Raw genomic sequence first — 27,125 nt, forward strand, 5'->3', positions numbered from 1 at the left:
CTATAAAAAGGGAATCAAAGAGGGGGAGGCGACCACATTCTGAAATAAAAGAGAGAGAACTGGACCTGCTGAAAATCATATCTGGTAAATTAGCAATGTGGTGAACAAGAGGAGTGACAGTTTGTTTCCTCATCTGAGTCTGATCTCTGGTCACAAGCCACCAAGCCAGTTCCAGCAAGATCAGGGGAGGGACGCACATGGCAGCCCACATGCCGCTTGTTTGGTGTTCCAGAGAGGAGCAAGATAAATGGAAACTCGTTGCAGGGCAGATCAATAATCAGCTGCCCGGACATTTGGAAAGACAAATTGGATTCTCCTTAGGCGGCCTTGCTGAGAGCACTTGCACTGATGCACCCAATACATGTCCAGCCGTGGATAATTATCAATGAAATGCATGTTATTCAGATTGTCCCTGAACTTCATGCAAGCCTCCCTCTCCTCCCCCATTCAAATCTGTCCCCCCCCCCAGTGGCGAAGCTACCTGCTCCGGCACTGGGGGCGGCGTACATCCAGGGGTGTGGCGTGCATCCCAGGGGGCGTGGTGAGCGCTGAGCATCCCGGGGGCTGGGTGGCCATGATGTCATTCCCCCCCAGATGGTACCCGGGGCAGGCCGCCCCCCACCTTTGTCCACCAGTGCCCACACAGAGAGAACAGGCCAGCAACTTGTGAGAATTTGATTATGGCTGAGATGCTGCAGGGAGGGAGTCAAACCTTTCACAGAGGGGAGAAATGGCTGTTCTGTTGGTGGAAGTAAATTCATAATGGGGAAAATGCCAAAGGAAAAGGGAGCCATGATGAAATTTGAGGGGGTGGAGGCTGCACTTCCTTTAAAGGAAAAGCAGAAACATCTAGTGATCTGAAAACAGATCTCGCATATGTCACTTAATTTGGCCTTTTCATGGGCCTCTTTGTTGAGCAAAATCAGTTGAATCTGACTCCACTTACGGATGATATTCTGCCCTGAAGAACAATGAATGGCTTTGTTCAGAGCACATAAAGCGAGCACACAAAATGAGAAGGCCTTTTTTGGAGGAGGCCTTGTTTTATACTTAACTGATGTGTACAACATAGTTTAGAATGTACATGTGATTTTAAAATTGCTGTAGAATCAAGGAATTGTGTCATTAGAAGGGACCAGGAGGGTCACCTAGCCTAACCCCCGGCAGTGCAGGGATCTTTTGCCCAATGTGGGGCTCTGAGATGAAGAGTCTCCCTCTCTACTGACTGAGCTCTCCTAGCCTCTTCCACTTCTTGCAGTGACCACACAAGCAGCACAAAAAGAAAAGCGAAAGGTGCTTTCTGTGTCATCCATGAGGGTGCCTTTGCGTTCGGGGGGGGGGGGGAATACTCCAAAATGAATGCAGATGAATGCTAGACACAGGAATAAAAAAGAATACAGATGCAATTAAAATATTGTTGTGCCATACTAGAACAGATTGAAAAGGAGGCAGTTTGCACATCTCCTGATAACACTGCAGTGATTAATAGAATGCAGCATGGATTTGTCAGTAATAAATTTTGCTAGATTAGTCTTGTGTAAGAAGGCTGTGGCATTATTTATCTTAATTTCAGCAAAACATTTGATAATGATCTCTAATATTTTGGTTAGCAAACTGATTGAATACGCTCTAGAAAATAATATTATCCAGACTGTAATTTCAGACTGTAATCTTTGAATATTCTTGGAGAATGTGTAAAGTTCACACAGAGGTGGGCAAATGTTGTCCCCACCTTCAGAAAAAGCGGGAAAGAAGATCCAGATAACTAGGGATGGCTCAGTCGGTACAGCATCCTCAAGGTTGTGGATTCAATCCCCACTTTGGGCAAAATATTCCTGCATTGCAGGGGTTGGACTAGAATACTAGATGATCCTCATGGTCTCTTCCAACTCTACAATTCTACTCGCTTGACCCATTGATACCAGGAAAGGTCTTAGAGCAGATAATTCAACAAGTCAGTCTGTGAGCACTTAGAAAAGGATGCTCTGAGTACTAAAACCCAGCATGCATTTCTCAAAATCCAAGCTGGGGTTCCTGCTGCACTTGGAAGGGGGGTGGACTGATGGCTGCCAAGAGCCCTTTCAACTCTACCATATCTCTTTAAAAACAAACCAACAAACAGATTCAGGTGGTTAAATGTCCCTTTGCTACGGGAGAACACATCACCAGTGGGCTATTTTATAACTTTGCACATTTTATTAACCACATGTGAATAATAGTGCAATCCCTTTACATAAAAAATCAGGTTGACAGCATTTTTAATTGATTATACCTCCAAGTCAGTTCAGTTGCCTGGCATTGAAAAGGTTGCCAAAATAATTGCCCACTCAGAGCGACTTGGGGAGTCACCCACAAGGGCTAGTCTCCAGCGCAGAGTTTTCTATTGACACAACTGAGCGCAGCTCAGCACAAAGGAATTCAAAGTATGAATTCACTTTTCACATTCTGTTTGAACAGGGAGATCAGGTTTAGCTGATAAGGAGTGAAGAAAATAACACAGCGGTTAAGAGCATTATGCAGCCCATGAATGTGCATGAGTGAGCTCTTTGCAAAGGGGTGTTTAGGAAGGCCCGCTGCCTGGGCTGCTCACACACATATTTGAAGAACAGGGCAGCAGGCATTTCCCACTTTTGTCTCAGAAGATGGGAAAACCCTGCTGAGTTTTGGATGGAGCATCCTGCTTCCAACCGTGGGCAGCAGCGGGATGATTCGAGAAACCCGCAGGCAGGCGAGTGAGGCAACAGAGTCTCCGTCTTTCTCTGAAGACGCAACTTTTCTCCTCAGGATCTCAGTGCGAGTTGCTTTTCATTCGCCTCGGGCTGGATAGCTTACCGTTTTGTATATATGGTTTAATGGTTGCGTTGTTAACTCACTGTGATTTCAGGAAAGGCGGCATTAAAATATTTCAGATGGTTAAATACCATCTGGGACAGGTTACTGCCTCTGCAAAATGAAGGTTCATCCTAGCAGGCGTCCTAGCCTTGCGCAACCCGATCTCGCAGTGGATTTGCTTAACCCGCTAACCTGCTTTTTATTGATGCAGTTTAAAAAACCTTGCTCTTTCAAGTCCCACTCAGATTTAAATACCGGCTGACTGGGCCATTTATTCCCGCGCCCTGACCAAGTGCCTCCCATGTGCCCCACAGGTAGCCCAAGCAATCTTCCCCGTGGTTATTTAAAAAGCTGCCAGAGGCTGCAGCTCTCCCGTCGCATTTCTCCTTCTGCTGCTCCTCTTCTTATCGCTTTAGCTGCTGCTGCTGCTGCTGCTGCTGCCCAGGAAGTGGACTGGGAGGCCAGCGCTCGTGGGGCCATGTGATCGCTGCGCACCGATTAGGTGGTTGGATCTGGTGAGCCCTGGGCGAGGGGAGAGGAGGATGGGAACCCAGCACTGGAAGCATGTGACAGCCACATAGTTTTGCACCACCTTCTAGGGCAGGATTTCCACCGAGAAAGAGACCAGAGAGAGGACTGAGCAGCACCCAGGAAGCAGCAGCAGCAGCAACAGCGCGCATTGCAAGGTAACCGCAGCTGCGCAAAGGGCGATCCCCAGGGGGAGAAGCGCAATTGCAACCTGCTGCTTGCCTGGGCAGGCTCCAGGGGGTTGTTTGCCAGGGGCAAAGGCAGTGAGCAGCAGCCCGCGAGGACCTGGCGGGCGTTGGCAGGGTTGGCACCTGCCGGCCTGGCTGCCAGGTCGGGGGCAGAGGAAGGACCGGGAGCGAGGGGCCAAGGTGAGCGCGGGCTGGAGGAGGAAAGGGCTGCGCATTAGGAGAAGGGCTGAGCTGGAAAGGACGGGGGCATTTCCGCGCACCAGGGATACGCGAACTGGCAGCAATAGTCCTGTCACAGTGAAACCAACCTAGAGGAGGGATGGGAGAGTCTGCTGCTGTCCTGTGACACTGAACGCTCTCTGGCGCGCAAAGAGCTTGTGACTTCCTGCTCGTGGGGACGCCTTTTCGCCAGAGGCGCCCCGAGGCCGACTGAAGGTTAATTTGGGAAGCAAGAAGCGCCATGGCTGCACATGGCTGCAGATGACTCCACATGCGCCCTTTCTGGCAAAGCTGCCAACTGGGGTAAAAAGAGCAACTTCCTTGACTTCTTCTTTCCTACTGGAGATTTAAATGTGGGTTCATTTTTACTGTTGACATCTTGTAACTGGAAAGGCACATTTCTAATTTATTACCGATTTGTTCAATGCAAACTATGGAAGTAAAGCCAATGCAAATCTAGAAAAGGGTTCCCTTCCATGGAAACTCCCCTTTCAATAACACTGTATTGAAATATTTATGAAAGTGCTTGAAATAGTTTTGTCCAACAGCGGATCTATCTCGTTTTTGATCAGGAGTCAGGATTCAGCTCCATGGAAGTTGCAGCAGTATTGGGACAACTCCTCCTATTTATGGAAAGCTATAGGAGGCCAGTCTGACAAGTAGACCTAAAGCCCCAGAAGTTGTTAATGGCAAATAACTCTCAACTCCAGCCAAGGGGGCTGCAGATTGTTTTCCAGACCTGCAGATCAGATGATGCCCAGAACTCAGTGTCTGGAAACTGGTATGCAGCCAGCTGACTGGAGTTGGGGCTGATTTGCATATCTGTTACTTGTTCTCCATAAATCTAGTCATTTGTCATTAATGATGATAATATTTACCTTTTTACCTTTTTACCTTTAATCACCAGCATCATCATCTGTGGCTGTGGCCTTTTGTTAGATTGATTATCTTTAGCATTTATTTTAGGTTTCAAATTATATTAACTAGAAGGCCAAGCTTAAGACATGGGGAAAGTTTATGCAGAATTTACCACCTGCAAATACAATCATATTTAGTGGTAACTGAGGGTACCCTGAAATTGTGTAAAGAATTGTCATATGCCATGAATAGAATGAGGTGACTGGGTGTCAGAAATCCAGGATCATAGAACTACTTTGTTAGAAAGTTCATTGATATGAATTGGGGAGCTTGACCTGATCTATCGATCAGGTTGTTGAGGTGCTAAAGCACTGCTCTGAACTCCTCAGAAGTGGTACCTCAGGTTACTGACGCTTCAGGTTACAGACTCTGCTAACCCAGAAATAGTACCTTGGGTTAAGAACTTTGCTTCAGGATAAGAACAGAAATCGTGCGGCGGCAACAGGAGGCCCCATGAGCTAAATTGGTGCTTCAGGTTAAGAACAGTTTAGGTTAAGTACGGACCTCCAGAACAAATTTAGTTCTTTACCCAGGGTACCACTGTAAATGAAAATTGCATCTCACGTCTGTGGAGATTGTAGTTTGCTAGGATTCCACAACCCCATTAGAAAAAGTGTCCTTCGCTGTCTGTTGCTGATGCTCAAAAATATCCAACAAGTCCAAACTACTGTTGTTTATCTCCTCCTTGTCACCCCCTACCCTTTTGGGTGTGACTTCAGGATAGCAGCAAAATATGAGAGTTGGGTTGCAATTTCTCACAACTTCTGTGTGCCTAATGCATCGTTCTATTTCTCCCCTCTGCAGGGGGGTTAGACAAGGAGCCAGCATAACCGACGTCACTGTGCAGGTGGACGGAGTCATATTTGACAGAAGCACGTCTGGCCTCTTTCAAAATCACTCCGCAGACCCACCCTCTAGTAGCCGGTCTACAGTCGGCACCCATATCTTTAGGAAGAGGCTTTTGGACTGTAGTTATGATTTAGCCCGGGGGTGGGTGAGTGTGGAACTAGTCTGTTAACCTCCAGAGGTTGTTTGGCTCCCAACTCCCACCAGTCCTGGCCAGCACAGCATGCTGGGAGTTGGACTCCCAACAATTTCTGGACTCTGTCCCTGGTTTCCCCATGTCCGATCCTAGCAACATTCAAGTATTTTGGAATTTCAACAGAATTTCCCACTAAGTCTTATTTTTGTTCTTTAAGGAGGCATGGCATAATGGTTGAGGTCCCCTTTGGATGATCACTGTTCTCTTGGAGGGATTTGGTCTACACCACCATGTTTAGGTTTGCCCAGTTAGCGTGGATTTAAAGCACAGTTGCCTGGAAATGGCCTAAGAGACAGAGTGACAAATCAGGAGGTTCCTGTTCAGATATCAGTTCTGCCACCTTTTCTAAGCCCCAGGGCCTTCATAACATGGGGGTGATACGGACCTACCTTACAGGATTGGTGTAAGCATGAAGTACTTTGAATGCTCTAAAGCACTGTATAAAAGTGAAGTAGTATTATTCACTATCTTCCATGCTTAAGCCAGTAACAAAATGATTGACTTGACCAGGTTGCCAAATATGGGGTGCATTAACTTGTGGAGATTATACAGTAGTGGTAGGGAGAAATTGCAACTGCCTGCTTTCCTTCTGGTGGCCCCCAACTTTTCTCATTATTTTGCTTCCAATACCTTGAGCTGCTGAGAGTGGCATGATTATTAATTTGAATCACAGGAGAGAGTGAGCTTAGATTGATAGGTCACATTGGCAGCAGTGATCTGGAGTCTCCAGTCTCCTCTAAGTTGACCTTGTTCCACCTTTGCAGCTCTGTTGCAGGATGGAGGGCTTTCCGGCAGGGCCAGGTGACTTGGGTGTGCGGGGAATGCCTTGCACAGCTGCCCTTCCACCTGTAGGCCACTTGAGTGTCCCCCCTCTGACCCTCACTGGGCTCGTTCCTCTGTGTTAATAGTGGGACGGGGGACTTAAAGCAGAACCATCTTCTCCCATCAGCGCATCACCCAGAAGGAGAAAAGAAACGTTTTCTGAAGCCACTTTTGAGACCCTTCTCTCTCCTCTCTCCACCTCCCTTCTCTTTTAAAGTTCATCACTTTATATCATGTTTCAGGATCCATTGGTCCCTTGCAGTTGCTTTTGACTAGGATAATTGTTCTTTAGAATTGTGTAGAAAACTCTTGTTAAGTCAGTAAGCAACAAGGCATAAATATTAGGCCAAGTCTGCAGAATGTAGGAAGCAATACTTTCTCTTACGTGTGGCTGTGAGATCACCGAGGGTGGGGTGGGGTGGCTAACCATGGGGTGTTCACTCTATTTTGCCTTTGTCAGACTCCACCTGGAGACCTGTGCCCAGCTCTGGGCACCACAATTGAAGGAGGATATTGACAAGCTGGAAAGTTTTCAGAGAAAGGAAGCAATACCAGGAGAATCCATCCTGGATTATTTAAACTAAAAGGCTAAAACTAGTCTATCTAAGCTTCTCTTTAAGTTGCAAAGGGATGGCACTCTGCTCACATGAGGAAGAAACGATAATAAATATAGCTAATAAATATATCCTCTCCTGGCACCTAATTCACATCCCAACATAGGTTATGGGTCCAGATTAGATTATTTTTGAAGTATTTTGGTGAATGCAGCTGAATTCTCTTAAGAAAGAAGAGAGGTCCAAAGCAGAACTCTTTCTTTTGTTTCTTGGTGAGCATATGGTGACTCCATTGTCCCCACTGTGAAGAGAGATTAGCCCCCACTTCCCTCACAGAGCAGTAACTAGGGAGTGAAGATTTTTGACCTTAAATTTTCCTTTGGAGACTTTGTTCTGGTTTTGGATTTAGCACATTTTTCTCCAACTTTTGAGTTTTGGACATTTCCTTTTTTTTTTTAATGATATTTATTAGAAGTTTCAAAAATTACAGAGAAAGAAAAAAGAAGAAAGCAACAACAACAAAAGAATGCTTTGAAAATTTTCCTTTGAGTTTTGGACATTTCCTCCGTTTTTGAGATGGCCAGTGAGGTTTACTTCAGTGATGCAAGCCTCAAGTTGCCCAGATTACCATCCTTACTCAATGGGGAAAGTATCTGTTGTTAATAGCAAAGAAATACTAGGTGGCATTAAAAGTAAAAGGCCTAAAGGCAATAACAAAGAATCTAGAGCTCCAATCAATGTATGAGAACGGCAGAATAAGCAAGCAAGAGCCACAACTTTAAGCAGCATTTCAGATGCCCAGGTTGTGCATATTAAGGAGACTGATACTGCAGCCCAGATACTTGAGGCTCTGGAACTTTCATATGGATTTGCAAGCAAAAGTTTCCATAGAAAACGGATGCGAGATTTGCTGAGGCTCAGGTTGAATTCTAAGGCAGATTGTCCCAAATATATGACTGAGATCTTAACACTTCTCGAGAAACTAGAACTGTCAGAGTACCCAATGCAGGAAGAGCAAAATATCTGCGATTTCCTAGGGTCACTAGAACCCAAATTTGGGACTTTTGTAACTCTAATGGATGGGAAAGAGGACTTGACTTGACTTTCAAAAGATTAATTGCCTGTTTAAGAGAGGAATGTGTACAAAGGAGAGAAGAGTCTCCAGTCAGGAGTGCAAAAGCCAATGATTCTAGTTATGTGTCTAAGTGTCAAATGAAGGGCAAAGCCATATCTATGAAAGTTGTGCGCTTTAATTGTAATAAAGAAGTACACATAGCAAAAGCAGGGCAAGCAAGGTTCTGGAAACCAAGCCTTATGAGGAACGGTTGAGGGAGTTTGGTTTGTTTAGCCTGGGAAGGAGGAGACTGAGCGGAGGTATAAGAGCAACTCTTCAAGTGTCTCAAGGGCCGTGTAAGTCCTAAACAGATTAATTATTACATTTTCTGAAGCAGGAGGCTCATATTTAACCCCTTTAGCTCCTAAACCTGGAGGTAATGTTAGTTTGTGGGTGGGGAAAACAATCATCCAAAAGTGGATGTAGATAATTTTATACATGTATTAGAACCATGATGCTTACATTGTTTTTGTTTTCAGATGCACATTTATGTTTGTTCAGTTGAATTGAATCAAAATCTTTTGACATTTCCATTTGTGGCACTTGTTTCACAGCACACTGAAATTATTGGCCATAAGCAGATGGAGGAAGGGATGGAGCACTGAAGGCTCCTCAGCCTTTTGATCCATCCCTTTCACCTGCACCCATGGGAGAACAGACTGATAGGTATCTACCATATATGTGGTGCTTTCCAGAACAGACACTACATCTGTCTGCTATACTAAAAAAACAACAACAACCCCAAGTCTAAAAATCCTCTGACTACTTGAGAGCAACCCCATCATATTCAGCAAGGCTTACTTCTGAGTAGACCTACATAGATTTGAGCATTCTAACCAGAGTTGAAGCCATGGTGAAAATTGAGGCAGAACATTCTTTATTCTGGACGAGTTAATCCAGAACGCTCTCAGCTCTGACTCTGCAAACTGGCAGCATCATCCTGAGGCAATGAGTCTCTCCCTTGACTCGAGGGGAATGGACAGCCAGAAGCAATGTCAGCCCAACAGACACATGTGTTTGCCTCGTATTCATACCATGCCTCCAGAGAAGTGCCAGGCGGCCCCTGCTCCTGCCTGGAAGCTTCTTAGCTTCTCCCTATCATTGTTGATACTGAAGAGCACCCCAAAGATCAGGGGGCCCCAGGGACCATCTGTTGTGTCACAAGAAGCTGCAGGAGCTTTTCTGGAGACAAGCCGTTGAACACAGACAAACATTGCTGATATCTGTGACTGTATGGCTGAGTGCTTGGCAAGGCTCTTCCCGCATCACAAAGCACAAAAATGTCAATGGGAAGCAAAACAGAGGAGGCAAATAATGCTATTTTGATATGAATTCACATTGCAAACATTCTTCACACATAGGTGGCATGAGGGAAGGGCTGCAGATCAGCAGTAGAGCACCTGCCTTGCATGCAGAAGGTCCCAGGTTCTGGGAACAGCCACTGCCAATCAGTTTAGACAGTACTAAGCTAGGTAGAACAAAGGTCTGACTCAGTTCTGTGTTCCTATAGGTGGTGTAGTGGCATTGTAATATCTATGGCAGAGATCTGTAATGTCATCCTTAAGAAGACTTCCCTGGACTCAGAGGGGTTAAACCCAGTGGCAAATATCCCCTTTCTGGGCAAGGTGCTTGAGAAGGTGGCAGCACCCCAGCTTCAGGCATGTCTGAGGAAAACTGATTATTTGGATTCACTCTGTTCCACTCTGGGTTCAGGCCTGGTCACACCACTGAAATTGCCTTGGTCACCCTTGTTGAGGACATTTGTCAGGAGAAAGTTAAGGGGAGTGCAGCTCTGCTCGTTCTCCTAGATCTCTCTGCAGCTTTTGGAACTGTTGGCCACTTCAGTGGTGCCTCAGGAAGGTGTGGATGGGGGGGGGAACTGTCCTAAAGGGCTCCTGGGAATTATCCTGGGGTGTCCCACAGGGCTCCATCTTGGCCCCCGTGCTATGTAACATCCAAAGGAAGCCTCTGGGAGCTGTCATTAGGAGTTTTGGAGTGGTGTTAAAATGCTGGTGACAACCAGCTCCATCTCTCTGTTCAGACTGAATCAGGAGAGGCAGCTGAGGTTTTAGACCACTTCTCGGAGGTGGTGAGGGGCTGGATGTGGGTCAATAAATTGAGGCTGAATCCTGGAGAGACAGAGGTATCCCAGCTCCTCATATCTGAGGTGTGGAGGCGGCCTATCCTGGATAGGTTAGCACTCTCCTGGAAGGAGGCTCAGGTAGCCTTGATGGCTTGGAGTGCCTTCTTTGGGCTCCAGCTGGTTTGCTAGTTATAGCCCCTTTTCAGCAGTACTTGGCTACTGTACTCCCTGCTCTGGTCACTTCCAGATGGGATTATTAGAAGGTGCTGTACGTGGTGCTGCTCTTGAAGATGACTTTGAACTTTGGTTCATTGTAAATGCATTGAGCAGACCAAACTGGGTTGGGATAAGGAGAGAGGGAAAGTTCACTTTGGGTAATATTCTTGGATATTTATACAGTAAACTGAATATAAGGTGACTGAGCAGCCACCACCTCTCTTACAGGGTGACTTAACAGGGTGTATGTTGCACAGCCTCTCTTTAAGCAGAAAGCACAGCGGTATGCAATATACAGGCCTTCCCTTTGCTTAACAACCATCACAACAGTAGTCATTTTGCTAGGTTAACATAAATATAATCTGATCTTGATTGCATTACTTCTGCAAATAAGTTGTGTGCTGGCTTGTTCACTGGAAAAAAAATGGCAGAAAATCAGCTGACAATCATGCTGAATTCATTTTCCCTCTCACAAAAGGGAACAGTCTTATACTTACTTGGGTGTTGGCTGAGTGATCCAGTTGTGCAGCTCTGTAAAATCCCACTAATGGACTCTAAATCTTATAACCAGGTCATCTTGTCTATGTAAAAATATACAGTGTCTATGTTTAAATACTTCAGATGCTCAGTGTTGTGTGAGAAATGCATCGTCTAAGTATGACTTGCACAAATAACATTCATTGGCAAGTAAAGCAATATCCGCTTACCGGTATCAATGGGGAGTAGGGATTGCAGCCGAGTGGAGCCACCAAAGGTCTGGGGGGCCTTTGGTCTCCTGCATCGCCAATGGATGATGTCAGCTCCTCCATCAGCCGCTAGGGTGGTTGTGTCCCCCCACAAATTTTGAGTTTAAACTGCTTATCAGGGCAAAGCAAGCAGGCGGTTTCACAAGGGTGGATCTGACTACTGCCTGACGTTCGTCAGGTCCACCAACTGACCATAAACACAGGCTGTGCTGGTGCTCTGTGGATCATCTAGTCCAACCCCCTACAATACAGGAATTTCAACCAAAGCATCCATGGCAGATGGCCATCCACTTTCTGCCTCAAAACCTCCAGTGAAGAAGAATTCACCACCTCCCAGTCTTTTCCACTGTCAAACAGCCCTTAGTCAAAACAAAAAATTCCTTCCAGTAGCACTGGAAGGAATTTTTTGTTTTGACTATGGCAGACCAACACGGCTACCTATCTGTAACTGAAACAGCCCTTACTGTGAGGTGTTTAGTCAGAATCTGTAACTTGAAACCATTGGTTAAGGTCCTACCCTCCAGAGCAGGAGAAAACAAGCTTGCTCCACCTTCCATGTGACAGCCCTTCAGATATTTGAAGATGGCTATCATACCACCTCTCAATCTCCTCTTTTCCAGGCTAAACATGCACAGCTCCTTCAAGCTTTCTTCATAATGCTTGGTTTCTAGACCCTTAATCATCTTGATTGCCCTCCTTTGCACAAGTTACAACTTGTCAACAGCCTTCTTAAATTGGGGGTGCCCAGAATTGGACACGGTATTCCAGGTGTGGTCTGACCAAGGCAGAATAGATCAGTACTATGACTTCCCTTGATCAGGACACTCAATTTCTGTTGATGCAGCCTAGAATAGCATTCATTCCCCCCCCCCTTTTTTTTTTTGCTGCTGCTGCTACTGCATGATCATCAAACTGTTGACTCATGTCAAGGTTGTGATCCAACAAGACTCCTAGATCCTTTCCACATGTTCTGCTAGTAAGCCAGATGTCCCCCATCTTATATTTGTGAAGCTGGTTCTTCCTGCCTTAAGTGCAGAATCTTCCATTTGTTCCTATTGAATTTCATTTTGTAAGCTTGGACCCAGGTATCCAGTCAGCTAAGGCCATCTTGATCCTGATTCTGTCTTCTGTGGCATTAGCTACCCCTCCCAGTTTGGTGTCATCTGCAAATTAGAGATGAGTATCCCCTCAATTCCGTCACCCAAGTCATTTATAAAGACGCTGAGCAATGGTCCGAAGACAGAACCCTGTGGTAGTATCCTGTGGCACCCCACTTGTCACTTTTTTCCAGGACAATGAGGAACCATTAATGAGTACTCTTTGGGTGTGGTCACTTAATCAGCTGCACATCCACCTAACAGTTATCTCATCCAACCCACATTTTACCAACTTCTCTGCAAGAAGTTCATGTCAAAAGCCTGACTGAAATCAAGATACACTAGGTCCACAGCACTCCCCTGATCCAACAAGCTTGTGACTCCATAAAAAAAACAACATGAGATTTGTCTCACATGACTTGTTTTTGAGAAACCCATGCTGGGTCTCACCGCGTCCTTTTCTAAGTGCTCACAGACAGACTGTTAAATTATCTGTTCTGGGCCTTTCCTGGTATTGATGTCAAGCTGACTGGTCAGTAGTTGGCTGAGTCTTTCCTCCGATGGAGACAACATCTGCCTGCCTCCAGTCTGCAGGGACGTGTCACCTGTTCTCCAAAATTTTTCAAAGGTAATAGGCTCTGAAATCACCAAATTTTTCCATCTATAAGACGCCCCCATGTATAAGACGCCTCCTATTTTTGGGGACTCAGATTTAAGAAAATGGGGGGAGATGGCCCAGAGTATAAAACACCCCCAAATTTTTGACATTATTTTTTAGGGAAAAACCTAATCTTATACACGGAAAAATATGGTACATCTGCAAGTTCCTTTAGTATCCTTGGGTGCAGCTCATCTGGCCCTGGAGATTTGAATTCATTTAAAGTAGCTAGGTGTTCCCTTACTACCTCTTTTCCAATCTTGGGCTGCAGCTCCCTCCTTACATCATTTATTCTGTTATCACCAGGTTGGGCATCACTTTCCTTTTGGGTGACGACAGAAGCAAAGTAGGTGTTGAGCAGTTCCGCCTTCTCTCTGTCAACCAATAGCATTTCTCCATCTTCTCCACACAGAGTACCTACCATCTACTTGTTCTTCCTCTTGCTTGGAACATGGTGGAATAAACCTTTATTACAGTGGTACCTCGGGTTACATACGCTTCAGGTTACATACGCTTCAGGTTACCGACTCCGCTAACCCAGAAATAGTACCTCAGGTTAAGAACTTTGCTTCAGGATGAGAACAGAAATCACATGGCAGCGGCACGGCGGCAGTGGGAGGCCCCATTAACTAAAGTGGTGCTTCAGGTTAAGAACAAACCTCCAGAACAAATTAAGTTCTTAACCCGAGGTACCACTGTATTATTATTATTAACTTCTCGTGCAAGCCTGAGATCATTCTGAGCTTTAGCCAGCCTGACTTTCCTGCTGCAACTGTTGGTGTATACTCCTCCTTTGTGATTTCCCCCTTCTTCCCCTTTTTATAACTCTGCTCACCTGGAAGCCCCTTATGTAGCCACACTGGTTTCTCTACATGCCTCACATTTTTCTTTCTTGTTGGAATTGTCTGCATTTGACTTGGGTCACTTTATCTGCTTTCCCAGTTTAAATGGGCCTTTTTTCTGGTTTGTTATCTAGATGCTGTTATAAATTTAGTTCAGACTCATAATGAAGCAATCTTCTATTTCCGTAAACTGAAATGACCTGACATGTATGGTCAGATAAAAGCCCTGTTGTTCATTTTGCCCTTGGAAATGATAGCAGCTCACAAGGAGTGCCTCTGCCTGTCCGTGCTAAGCAAAGTTGGCCTGCGTGTGGGAGATCAGCAGACTTTCTTGGCAGACCTTTCTGTCTCTTCACTGGCATCCTCCACAAGTTCAGTTTACCGGATAACTTCCTGGAGAAGAAGCAGCTGAACTAGTTTTTTCCCTTCTGGAAAGAAATCTACCCAATGTTAAGTCTGTCCTGTGTATTATTGCCAGTTCCTTCAACTCTGTGGCTCTGTAGAAAGCCCTTCACACTACAGTGCCATTAGCCTTATCCAGTGTGCGTTGCTTGTTTGACAACTGTGCAAAGGTAGGGGCTTGCTGGCAGCCTGACATGCATTTCAGGGCGACAGGAATGCATTTCTCCCTTCATTTCTCATGATGGCTGCAAACTGTCTTTTGACAAAGTTCACCATGAACTTCTTGCAGAGAAGCTGGTAAAATGTGGGTTGGATGAGGTAACTGTTAGGTGGATTTGTAGCTGGTTGACTGACCAAACCCAAAGAGTACTCATTAATGGTTCCTCGTCATCCTGGGGAAAGGTGACCAGTAGGGTGCCACAGGGTTCTGTCCTGGGCCTGTTGTTGTTCAAAGTCTTTATAAATGTATTGGATGAAGGAACTGAGGGGATGCTCATCTCCAATTTGCAGATGACACCAAACTGGGAGGGGTAGCTAATGCCGCAGAAGACAGAATCCGAATTCAAAAGACCTTAACTGATTGCATACCTGGGCCCAAGCTTACTAAATGAATTTCAAGAGGGACAAATGTAAGGTTCTGCACTTAGGCAGGAAGAACCAGATGCACAAATATAGGATGGGGGACACCTGGCTTACTAAGAGTACATGTGAAAAGGGTCTAGGGGTCTTGGTGGACCACAGCCTTAACATGAGTCAACTGTGTGATGCAGCAGCAAAAAAAGTGAATGTTATTTTAGGCTTCATCAAGAGAAGTCTAGTCTCCCGATCAAGGGAATTCATAGTCCCACTCTATTCTGTCTTGATCAGACCACACATGGAGTCCTGTGTCCAGTTGTGGGCGCCACAATTTAAGAAGATGGTGGTGGTAGCCTCATTTAATTTATTTGCGTGTTCAGACCCAGAGATCTCCCCCTTAAATAAAGACACATTTGACTCAAATTTTAGTTTTGGTTTTTGGCAGAATTTAGGCCACAACTTTATTTTTTTTATTTTTTTTAGAATAATATTTTATTGATTTTTCAACAAAAAAGAAATTACAAAACAGTGAAAAAAAAGACACAACAAAAATACAAAGACCAAAAATAGGCATAAAAAAAGGATAAAGAAAAAAGAAAAATCCCTCTTTCTGGTATCTTACCACTCATTTACTTATTTTCATGACTTCCTCACACCTCCCTTTTTTGTATTCCATTAAAAAATTTGTTCAGCAAATCCATACCTTAGGCCACAACTTTATTGATTACAGAAAAGTGAGTGGTTGCATAGGCTCTGGTTCGACTAGCTCCCTACACCCTTGCAGGTAACACTGACCCAGAGCTCTATCATAGGTCAGCCAAGGGTGAACACCTGAGGCAGGTGAAAAGCCTGGGAACAGACTCTGTTCACTCTCCCAGATGCTCCCCTGGACTCAGGCATGGGCACAACCCCCTCTCGGGGGTTGACCAAACCATCGAGACCCTGGATTCCTTTAACAAAATACCCTTCACATAGGGATGGCAAGACCGTTCTCCCATCCCTATCATCTGAACCAGTGCCTATCCGCAACCTTACAAGTTGTGACAAATTGCTATGCGGAAGGCGAAACCCAAATGACAACAGCAAATCAGCCAAGTGAGGAAAATTCCTGCTGTGCCCCTGTTCCAACAACAGACAACACACGACGGCATAGCAAGGTCAGTCGCAAAAATGCCCTAAAATTAGGGAGAGGTGGGCGGGTGTTCCAATGCATGAGCCGAAAGGGGAAGCTCTGGGACACGTGCAAGGGATTATATAGGTCCCTCGATCTGTTTAGGCTGCACCCCATTGGCCAGATTAAACCCAGCAATGAGGGACCTACCAATCGGGTGTTGTGGCTATCCAATAGACCCACCCACAACCAGGAGGTCAGTCTCCAGGTCTCACCACAACATGTGCCCTCTTTTAGGGAGGAAACGATTTATTTTAATTAAACAAATATTATTGGAGAATAATGAGTTCTAACCTGTTTGACACAGTTTACCCGACTTTTGTTCTTGATTTTTAGGTGCTATTTTCTAAAGATGGGAAGGCGGAAACTGGATCTTTCCAAACTGACAGATGAAGAGGCTGAGCATGTTTGGGAAGTTGTTCAGCGGGACTTCGATCTGCGGAAAAAAGAGGAAGAGCGTTTAGAGTAAGTGGCTAAAACATGAGAATAGGAACTTTGATGATTCTTCAAAAGGGAGGCCTTTAGCATTTGTCATTTTCCAGCTGTTTTCCAGCTAGCTTGAATCACTACTGCTAGACACATGGTGGTGGGGCTACAAAAATGGCTATGGGATAATATAGATAACGTCATCACAGAATTTGTTAATATTTGTAATGATACAGTTTAATTTAAATTTAAAACTTCCTAAATTTAAATAGGAAAATTCTTTTACCACTTACTAGCTGTTGCATGCTAGATCTTATGGAACAGAAAAAGCAGACTTAAATGCATGCGATTCAGGAAAAGACAGGCATTTAGTGAATTGCTGGAAAAATATGTACTGTATTTTTGTATTTTGCTTGGTCCATAGATTTATCTTGTAGACTTCTCTAGGAGTTGGTTAGTTGGAAAATGCAGCTTATACAAAAACACTCTTTCCATCTTCTCAAAAGTCTCAGTTATGTGCTTCTGAAAGTACACGTTACAATTTTTACGCATCTCTGGCTCTCTCAGTTTCAATGTCAGCCTTTGACCGCATGCGGTTGTGATCTCACTTTGGCACAGCAAGGTCAGAGCTACCCTCACAACTCCCAGAATGCCAATTTAAATTTTTAAAAAGAAATATCTGTGTTTCAAGCCCTTGTTGTTTAAGAGCCAGGCAGCAAGTGCTTGACAAAGCATCAGGAACAAGTTTAGGAAGAGTCCTTTCCACGTGGCAGTGAATCATGTCCCATGTGGTGTAGTGGTTAAGAGCGGTGGACTCGTAATCTGGGGAACCGGGTTCGCGTCTCCGCTCCTCCACATGCAGCTGCTCTTGGGCTAGTCACAGCTCTCTGAAGTCTCTCAGCCCCACTCACCTCACAGAGTGTTTGTTGTGGGGGAGGAAGGGAAAGGAGAATGTTAGCCACTTTGAGACTCCTTTGGGTAGTGATAAAGCGGGATATCAAATCCAAAACCAAACTCTTCATGTATCCATGGTACTGTTAAATTATGATCATCAACTCCTTTTTTAATCATTCCCCGGAAGAGCACAGGATTCTCACAGTACGTGGCACTTTCCCTTTCTCTTCAGAACAACCCTTTGAGGTCGGTTAGGCTGAGAGACAGCGAACTGCTAGTAGTTTTTCCTCAGGTGTTCAAGACTGCCCTGGGATGGATGGAAGGAACATGTCCATGGTATTGTTTTGCGGTATAATCTGAAGTACAGAAATGTATAGTATGTTTCTAGGCACAGAAGAATTGTGAATGCATGGATGTAAAATGGAACCTTTAAGGAGTATATCCACAGCACTGCAGAAATGGTATTCTGGCAGTGGGGAGAACAGATTAGCTCTGCATAAAATTCTCAAACAGCAACTTTTGAATGCTAGAAGGAAATGAAGAGTTAGAATTGTTATTTTTCTTTCATTCTTAATCCTTACAACAGGAGTCAGGGCAGAAGGGGGAGCTGCAGGAGAATTGGAGTGGCTTCGTCAGGGTTTTTAGTCCTCTTTAGAATAATTTAGTTTGTTGGTGTTTTTACCAGAGAGGACAAGCTGCCATGCTGCAAAATTAAAAATAAATTAGTTATAGAGTTGGGAGTGCCTGGACCCTGCCATGAAGAACAGAGGTGAGGATGGGAAAGAGAAGCATGCAGTTGCCATGTTTCTTGGGAAGAGAAGGAAAAATTAATTCACTCCTCTTAAAAGGAATTATTTACTTTGAGGGAAGAGACAGGAAGTGAGTCATCAGATGGATGGCTTCTTTAATGTGTGCACTGACATTCATGGTTTTACAGTATCCATAACGAGAAAAAGAAAAAGAAAAACTTTCCTATGTCCATGTACTATGAGTGGTCCAGGAGGAAATGCATTTTTAGACTACTATAAGCCTTCTGGGCTTTTGTCAATCTGCTATAACCCTTTCCCTGAGGAGAATTCATTATATTTATTCCAGATTCATTCTCTCAACCTAGATTTCCCAGGAAGGCAGTACAAATTATATTCAAATAGCAATAGATCTGTTCTTGCAATCTGGAGAGTTTTTGATCCCAATAAAATTACACAACCTCCTTTACTTCTACTGTCTTTGTAAGTCTTGCACCCAGTGTTTAGGGCAATCCTCCTCCCCCCCCTTGCTGCCTCCATTGCATTCTCTTCGTACTCCCAAGATGAGATATTTTGAGTGGTTTGAAACTAATTATACACTAGCCCTAAGGGGGGGGGGAGCCACTCAATGACCTGCTGTGATTAAAAATAAATCAGTTATACAGTTTGGAGTGTCTGGACCTTGTCTTGAAGAACTCTTTGTATGAGTTTCAGTTGGTGCTGCTCAAGGATGTGGAAAAGGTGCTTGGCCAAGATTGTGTGGCCGCTTGGGTGCTTCATGGCTTATACTACCCAGCAAGGAGGTAACGGGGGTGGGCCAAGGAAACGACTATTGCCTTGTTACAAGAGGGGGTGGTTGCAGGCCACCTAACAGGCCACCGGGTGTGGCCGTTCCTGAAAAGAAGTTTCCATGGATCTTGAAGATCCAGATCATGACAGACCACTTGCCAATGTTCCCTCTTGGGTGAGCTTCTTAAGCAGGCAATCTGCAGCCTGGCCCAGGCGCTCCAGGATGAGTGATTTTCTGGGTCCAGTTCAATGTGGGTTGAGGCACAGTTTAGGCACTGCAATTGTCTTGGTTGGCCTGTATGATTATGCTTGTTAGGATAGAGATGAGGAGAGTGTAACACTGTTGAGGCTTGATCTCTCAATAGCTTTTGATACCCTAAATCATCATATCCACCTGGAGCAACTGTCTAAGTTGGGGTGGGCAGCACTGTTTGCAATACAGATGACATGCGACTCTTTTTCTATGGGAGTGGTGATGCATTGGTGCTTAGCTGCTCTAAAAGACAGGATAAAGGCCGATAAACTAAAATTCAATCCAGATGTCGTGACAGAGACACTGTTAGTAGGTGACTGCTGTTCCCAGATAAGTAGTGCTTACCCCGTCCTGGATGGGGTTGCTCTCTGCTGACAGCTCATGTTAATAGTTTGTGGGTACTCTTGGACCCCTTGGGGCCTCCATGGTTTGGGGTGCCTTCTAGCAGGTTCTGTAGATTTTTTAGCATCTTATCGCTGCTTTTGGGGGTTGATCATTTCAATGGTGATCAGGCTTACGCTTGTAGGGGGAAGTGAGGTCCCAAATACTGCATAATCACTTTCAGGGTTTTGGTGGCTAATTGTTTTGCACCTTGCAGGAAGCCATAGGAACATACAAGTGAGCAAAGGCTCAGCATGAAAGAGCGCCATGTTGGTGCATGTTGCTAAACTCACACCAACCTGACTCCCCTCTTCGCCGACAGGAGAGGAAAGAAAATTCACAGCACCAGCTTGGCATTGCATGCGGACGAGTGTTTGTGGTTTCATTGTCTCCAAACAAGCCATGAGAGGAGGTAAAGGTTTGTTATTGGCTTCCTCCTGTGGTTTGTCTGGAGAGAAACAAATATGATGCTTGTTCCCCTGTAGTGCTACAACAGGGTGGAAATGAAGTCATACTTTGTAACTATAGTTTACTGTGACGTAGGACTTGTCTCTTGTCTCTTTCGCCTTCCTCTGTTGTTTGTATCTGATCCCTACAGCAGCCTCTACTTTGCTATGCTACTCATGGTCCTGATGCTTTGGAATTTCGCCTACCAATTGTGTTCTAATTTGCTGATGCTAACTTTATGGTCCAGCTAAGCCCTAGTGCTAAGAATTTTCTGACCCTAATTCTGCAAAGACTCAGGGACATTTCATGCATTCATTCTCAGTTTAATATCCTCCAGTCAAATAATAGTTACTATGGGGATTGAAATGTGTATTATCACTGGGTGGGGATTTCTGCTATTGCCACAGTACCCAAAAATGAATGCAGAGTGGCTGAGCCTATGGTTGCCTGTGGATAGTTAGGTGGTTAAAATTGTTGCATGAACCACTTAGCTCACAAGGGTTCTTCTGCATGTAAGCAGCCAATGCCTCCTGCAGTTGCATGGGGATAAATTTGCATGAGCCATCACTTGTGCAGATACACCACTGCTCTTCTTGTAGTTTGGGGAACTGGGAAAACTGCTGCAAAGCTTTAAAGCTACCCTGTGATTAGTGGGGTGCGCCTGGTTGCATGGATGGGAATCTGAGAATTGGCTTGCCTCTAAATATGTCTAGTAAAAGTTGTTCCTTAACAAGCTCAAGAACTGAGAGCAAATATATTCAGATTGCAAATCTGCCTCCAGGAGCAGTGAAAGAATAGAGAACAGCTTTGGAATCTAGAATTGGGCTTGCATGTTGATGAGCTTGATTCAGTGTGATGAGGATTGATCTCTGGTTTTTCCTGACCCCTGACTCTGAAAACACTGAAACCAGCTCCCCCAAAATCTGCCCCTTATGATTTGTAATTCACACAATGCCGAGGCTTGAAACACATGGTTGGGATAAAACATTTACAGCAGGTCCATGAATACTTTTAAAGCACTTGTATTAATGAAGTGCTGATAAGATAGCTGATATTCTGCCTTGCAAAAACAAAGATGAATTTATTTACCGTGGTTGTTTGGCATTGTTGCTCAGTTTCCAGAGTCCTAATGACGTTGAGGTATGTATACTTTTTTGAGGCAGCAAACTAGCTCCAAACCTTCATGTAAAAATATGATACGAAGGGAGCAGCCATGCTTGCTTATTCATGGGTCTACCACATGTTAGGTTTAAAGAGGTAGGAGTGATTTTTTACATCATCAGGGATGTGAAGGTGAGAAGAGCGGAACTCAGCTACTAGCTCCCCATGCTTTGCCCAAGTACTTACTCTTCACCCCCAGCTCAGCTCACTTCTGGCATAGGAAGAAAAGTACCTGAAACGATGGAGAACAGAGTCTGGATGGGAGTGAGGTGGAGGCCCAGATCTTCTCACCTGCTCTCATTTTGGTGTACAAAGTAGAGCCCCATCTCAGCTTCATACTTGAATGAGAAGTGTCTGCTCTCACCCCACTCAGCTTGGCTTTTGGGACTGCATAACATGCACGAGGCATTTTCCGATGACAATAATGATGGATTCATTTAAAACCACTAGGTTAAATTTACTTGGAGTTTATGAATAAGCAGATATGAACAGTGGTAGCTTTTCCACCCACTGGCTCTTGTAGGAGAAAATGTTCCCTTCATTGCCTCAACACCCAACTGTCTGCCCCCAACATCTTGCTGTTCTGAGTAGGTCCAAATGAATTTGGCCAGAGAAATGAATGAATGAATAATACACTTTTGGAAGGAAACCTATTACATTTTTGGAAAATCCAAGTTTATAAATACACAACACATAAGCATCACTTCTTGTATCCCTGACGACAAAAGGCCTGCTTCATTGAAGGGTTGGATAGGAATTTCCAAGACGGGGAGCTTGTCACATCCTCGATGTGTTGAGTAGTACCAACAGGGCTGCCCCTTAAGCACTAAAGCAAGTGCCACTCCCATCTTCATCACATCTTCTGCTTAACTGAGAGTGGGTGTGGGGTGTGGAATCACAGAGTGAGCAAGACTCAAATCCCCACTTAGCCCTTTTGCTGGCGGGGTGGTATTGGACCAGGCACCATCTCTCACCCCTGTCTGTAGAGGGTGTGGTCAGTGTGGTCCAGTGGCTGGAGAGTTGGACCTGGGTTCAGATTCCCACTGGGCCAGGAAGAATGACTCTGGCTGACCTTGGGGCAGCCACTATCCGTCAACCTACCTCGCAGGGTTGTGGCGGGGATTAAATGAGGAAGAGAACTATGGATCCCACCTGGAGCTCCTTGGAAGAAAAGGGGGCGGGATTTAAGTGCAATAAATACATAAAGCTGGACCATCAAGAAGGCTGATCGCCGAAGAATTGATGCTTTTGAATTCTGGTGCTGGAGGAGACTCTTGAGAGCCCCATGGACTGCAAGAAGATCAAACCTCTCCATTCTGAAGGAAATCAGCCCTGAGTGCTCACTGGAAGGACAGATCCTGAAGCTGAGGCTCCAATACTTTGGCCACCTGATGAGAAGAGAAGACCCCCTGGAAAAGACCCTGATGTTGGGAAAGATGGAGGGCACAAGGAGAAGGGGACGACAGAGGACGAGATGGTTGGATGGTGTTCTCGAAGCTACCAGCGTGAGTCTGACCAAACTGCGGGAAGCAGTGGAAGACAGAAGTGCCTGGCGTTCTCTGGTCCATGGGGTCACGAAGAGTCGGACACGACTAAACGACTAAACAACAACAACAACAACAAACACATAAATTCATGAAGACATAAATAAATGGAGAGGGAGGACTGTGCACACCACTCTCAGCTAAGGGAAAGGGCAGAATCAAAAAAAAGTTTCCCATTCTCTTTGGCTTCGCAGTGGTGTGGGTCGGTATCCGCTAGCCTCATGTTCTCCAGATGCTTGGGACTGTCACTCCCATCGGCTCCAGCCAGCACATCTGAAGGGCACCACATTGGCAAAGGCATATTTTTGTGCTGAGAAGGTTCTTTGCATACTTTGCTCTGTCTGCTCTTCATGGCTGGCTTTCCCCCGCTTCTCAAATGCTTAGCAGACATTTTGCTATTATGACAAGAGAGAAAACTGCTGTCCCGTTAGCACTCCTCTGCCCTGTCTTATGCCACCTGCTGTTGCCACACAACTTGGCCTGCCTTTGGGTACTTTGGTGGTGCCCTCAAGCCCTCCATCCCTTTTGGCCTGGGCATCCTTGGGCCCTGCCTCACTTGCTTTTGCCAGCTGAAGAGGCGAGGAGCGTGGCACCCTGGGTTTGAGTCACAGCTCTTGCACATCTCCCCTGTCCTGTCCTGGATTCTTCTCATCTAGGCAAATGCCCAGTGCTGGCATAGGCTCAATGGCTCTCATGGACCAAACCAGAACACCAAACTGTCAGGTCTTCTTAATGCGTCACTTAAGCATTCACGTACAGTATACAGAAAAGTTGGCTTTCTGCAAGTCCTAGCTAAGATCAGTATCTTTTTGTCTGTTTCTTTGGAGGTTTCTGTAGCTGGTCACACTCCCAGACACAGCCTTAAATAGGAATAGAAAACATTTCAAAAAGGTGTGTGTCAGTTAATGTACCACAAGAGCATTGCTAATTACTCTCTAGGTGAAAAATTTCCAGCCCTGCCTACATGCCTCCAGGGGCCCATCCTACTAACCAAACATTGCACTTCTTACTTGTAGCCCCAAAGGCAAACAGAGGGCCGTGTCTATTTCTGGTTGCTCTGAAAGCAAACAGAAACCTGTCGCACAGCCTGGCAGATCCTGTCCTGCTATAATCCAGTACAAAGGCATTCACTTTGATTCAAACCTCACCAGAAGGGGTTTTTAGACACCACACAAGGGTGTTCTGCTTGGAGTAGAGTTTCTAGAGTGGTTTTGCTTTCACATTGGCTGCATGTGGATGCCATGATAAACAAATCATAGTTTAGTGTGTCACGTACCAGCCTGCGCAAGTCTTGGGCTTGTTACTGTCTCCATCCCATCTCCTCTTCTAGCATGGCTGCGAGAAGTTCAAAAGCTTTAGTTTCCATATTAAATTAACTGCAGTTTTAGCTAAGATTAACAACAGGATTCAGAGCTTAACTATGGCTTGTTGAAACAAGCCAGCTTCACAACCCATAGTTTGCAGCAGGGTTGTTCTGTTCTACTCTCAACCTTTCTGAATAGTAAAAGCTGTTTGACAGTGAAACTGTCTCCCTCAGGAAGTGGTGGACTCTCCTTCCTTGGAGGTTTTAAAGCAGAGGTTGGACAGCCATCTGTCATGGATACTTTAGGTGAGATTCCTGCATTGCAGGGGGTTGGGCTAGATGACTCTCAGGGTCTCTTCCAACTCTACAGTTCTATGAAACAAACCACAGTTGAGATTTACCACAGGTTAGGCTGGAAAAGACCCTGATGTTGGGAAAGATGGAGGGCACAAGGAGAAGGGGACGACAGAGGACAAGATGGTTGGACAGTGTTCTCGAAACTACAAACATGAGTCTGACCAAACTGCGGGAGGCAGTGGAAGACAGAAATGCCTGGCGTGCTCTGGTCCAGGGGGTCACAAAGAGTCAGACACGACTAAACGACTAAACAACAACAACAACAAGGCTGACATAGCAAGCCATAGATCAGCATAGGTCCCAGCTTGGCTTGCAAGGCTGTCTTCTCCAAACCCCAAACTATGCCCATGACCTACACCTGGTATCATATGTGGTGTCAGGTAAGATCCAGTTTCCCATCCCTGCCATAATGAAAAGTGAAAGTGAAAGCTTCCAAACATTGCTGCACTAGCAGAGGGGAAGGGAGCGAGAAGGTGCGCCAACCAGAAGCTCCAACCAGCTCCTTCTCAGAATTGGGGGAACTCAGGCCCTGCAGGTGAATCCAGCCTGCCTCCAGGACTCTCTGCCCAGCCCTTGGGACTCCCACACACACACACACACCTAGAGCCTGCTCCTCCCACTCAAGTGCTTTTGCTTGTCTTTAAGGTGACCATTCCTCTTGTTTGCCCTGGTGCTCAAGTGTCTGTAAAGCCCGACTTTTGCATGGTTGGAATGAATCATGCCATGTGAAGGTAAGAGCGCATCCATTGCTCAGCCACTTTTTGGCTCCGGTCACACCCACTTTTGACTGGCATGGGGCCCCCAGAAGGTCATCCACAAGAGAATGTGGCCCTTGGGTGGAGCAAGGTCCCCCACCCCTGTGATTGTACCTGGTTTATCATGACGCCCCAATGCAGCCACTTTTTGACAGATTGGAGCATTTCTGTTTTCAGCTAAGAGAGAAAAAAATTCCATTGAAGTACCGGACATCTATAGGATTGTCACTAACTGTTGGGATACTGCCAGGGAGACAAAGGCCATCACACCCCCACACCGTCTCCGGACGATCCATCGATCTCTGGCAGAAACGCAGTATCAGTCAATTAGCGACACAAGCCTCAGAAATAGCATGCCACATTCCAAGACTAGTGCACGCCCTTTCAGCAGAGTTTCCACAGCGAAAGATGCACCCAGGAGAGCATTATTTACAATTTTATTCAGCGTTGGTCAGAACAAAGAAAAAAACATGACTGCCTGCTTCGATGTCCAGACACACAGAGAGAGCAAAAGCTATATACAAAAACAGAAACATCCTGTGAACAGGAAATATGCAGGCTGTGGCACAACAACCTGCTCCCTTCTTAAGGTGGAACGGAAATATCCTAACACTAACAGCTTTGGTTTCTAAAGAATTATGGAAAGTGAAAGGGTGTCAAAACTGCAAGGCAACTTCTTTATAGATTATTTTGTGAGCAGATTTAAGGTACCATCTTAATGGTCCCTTGGAGGATGTCCCAAGAGCCATTGGAATGAGAGGTCTGCCCTTGCATTCCTTCTCCAAGGGATGGTGAAGATGTCCCCCAAGAGCTCTGGGGATGGGGGTGGGGCAGAAAGGGTGTCATGTCAGAGGCGGATTGTAGGGAGTTTGGTTGGATCCATCTGTAATATCAGGATAATAATACTGGTCACCTTTGCAGGGCTACAATTACAGCAAGGAAATATGTGAGACGTACTTTGAGTACTGTACTCTGAATCATACAATTATTATTGCTATTATTGCAGCCAAAGCAGTCATGTAGGACAGATTCCCAACCTTCTTCAGAGGACATATGCCTGCTTGTACTTTGATGATGTCGCACTATATTTATTTAATGGAAAACCATAATGTTTTTCTGAGTCATGAAGCTGAACGTTGGGTGTGGGTTTCGACAGAGTTCCATAATGGTTTGCCACTAATCTGGACTCTCTGTTCCTAAACAATCACCACTGGAGCCAAATATATGAAATCAGGCAGAGGCAGATTGGGGGGTTCTCTCCATGAGTATGACCACCCAGATTCAGAACTCTCCCTGTACTGCTCTCTCAAAGTCCAAGCCATCGGCTCACCACTTACCCTGAAGCAGTGAGAGAGATACATTCAGTGGCCAGAGGGAAATACTAGTTGTCCCAGCCTTGATAGGTGCATGCTTGTTACTGGTGAGAATTGGAGGATTGTAGAAGGTAAGAGCCAGGAGATTTCCAGTTCAGATCCCACCGCTGACCCAAATTCACTAGTCCTTTACCCATTGGCTTGCTGAGGGTTTGGTTGTTAAGAATTACTCAAACAGTATGTGAAATGTTCTGAACCCCTGAAATGTGCTAAGTATTAACTGAATACAAACGTTTGTTGGAGCTTGAACATTGGTTGAACTCCTGTTGAGTTCTGAACCAACTTTTAGGGTAGAATCATCCAACTTCTCTTCTGTGCCTTCTGGCTAGATCTTGAAGCCTTTGTTTTTCGCTCAAAGTTTACTTCCTGTCTTCAGGTTCTAAATACTCCTATTATCATTTTTTCAAAGGGAACTGAAAGGCAAGATTGAAAAAGAAAGCACAAAGCGTGAGCTGCTGTCCGGTCAATCCCACCTCAATGAAACCCATTGCATTCACTGCCTGCAGCCCTTCAAGTTCCTGGTGAACAACAAACGGAAATGCTTAGACTGCCAGTTACACACCTGTAAAAATTGTAGCAGCTACAATAAAAAGGAGGAAGGTTGGGTGTGTGATCCTTGCCGTTTATCCAGGTAAGTAGGACAGATTCTTGTTGTTGCTGCTGTTTGTACAGTGGTGCCTCACAAGAC

The 27,125-nt window shown here is 45.3% G+C and overlaps 2 protein-coding genes across 3 annotated transcripts in view; one reads left to right on the forward strand and one right to left on the reverse strand.

Moving 5' to 3' along the window:
• The window catches only part of LOC309340142 (uncharacterized protein), a gene marked incomplete at its 5' end in the record, with an annotated part of 166,873 nt that overhangs the window by 27,775 nt on the left and 111,973 nt on the right, over positions 1-27,125 (reverse strand). The gene's annotated exons all lie outside the window — the stretch shown is intronic.
• Positions 16,349-27,125, forward strand: part of MLPH (melanophilin) — a 60,611-nt gene continuing 49,834 nt past the window's right edge. For both annotated transcript variants that reach the window (XM_081877037.1, XM_081877038.1), the window contains exons 1-2: positions 16,349-16,473; positions 26,847-27,068. In XM_081877037.1, the coding sequence (XP_081733163.1) occupies positions 16,361-16,473; positions 26,847-27,068 (335 nt within the window). In that variant the 5' untranslated portion in view covers positions 16,349-16,360. The remainder of the gene's footprint in view (positions 16,474-26,846; positions 27,069-27,125) is intronic.

Source organism: Podarcis erhardii (assembly GCF_964252035.2).
Source record: "Podarcis erhardii genome assembly, chromosome: 1".
Lineage (NCBI taxonomy): Eukaryota > Metazoa > Chordata > Lepidosauria > Squamata > Lacertidae > Podarcis > Podarcis erhardii.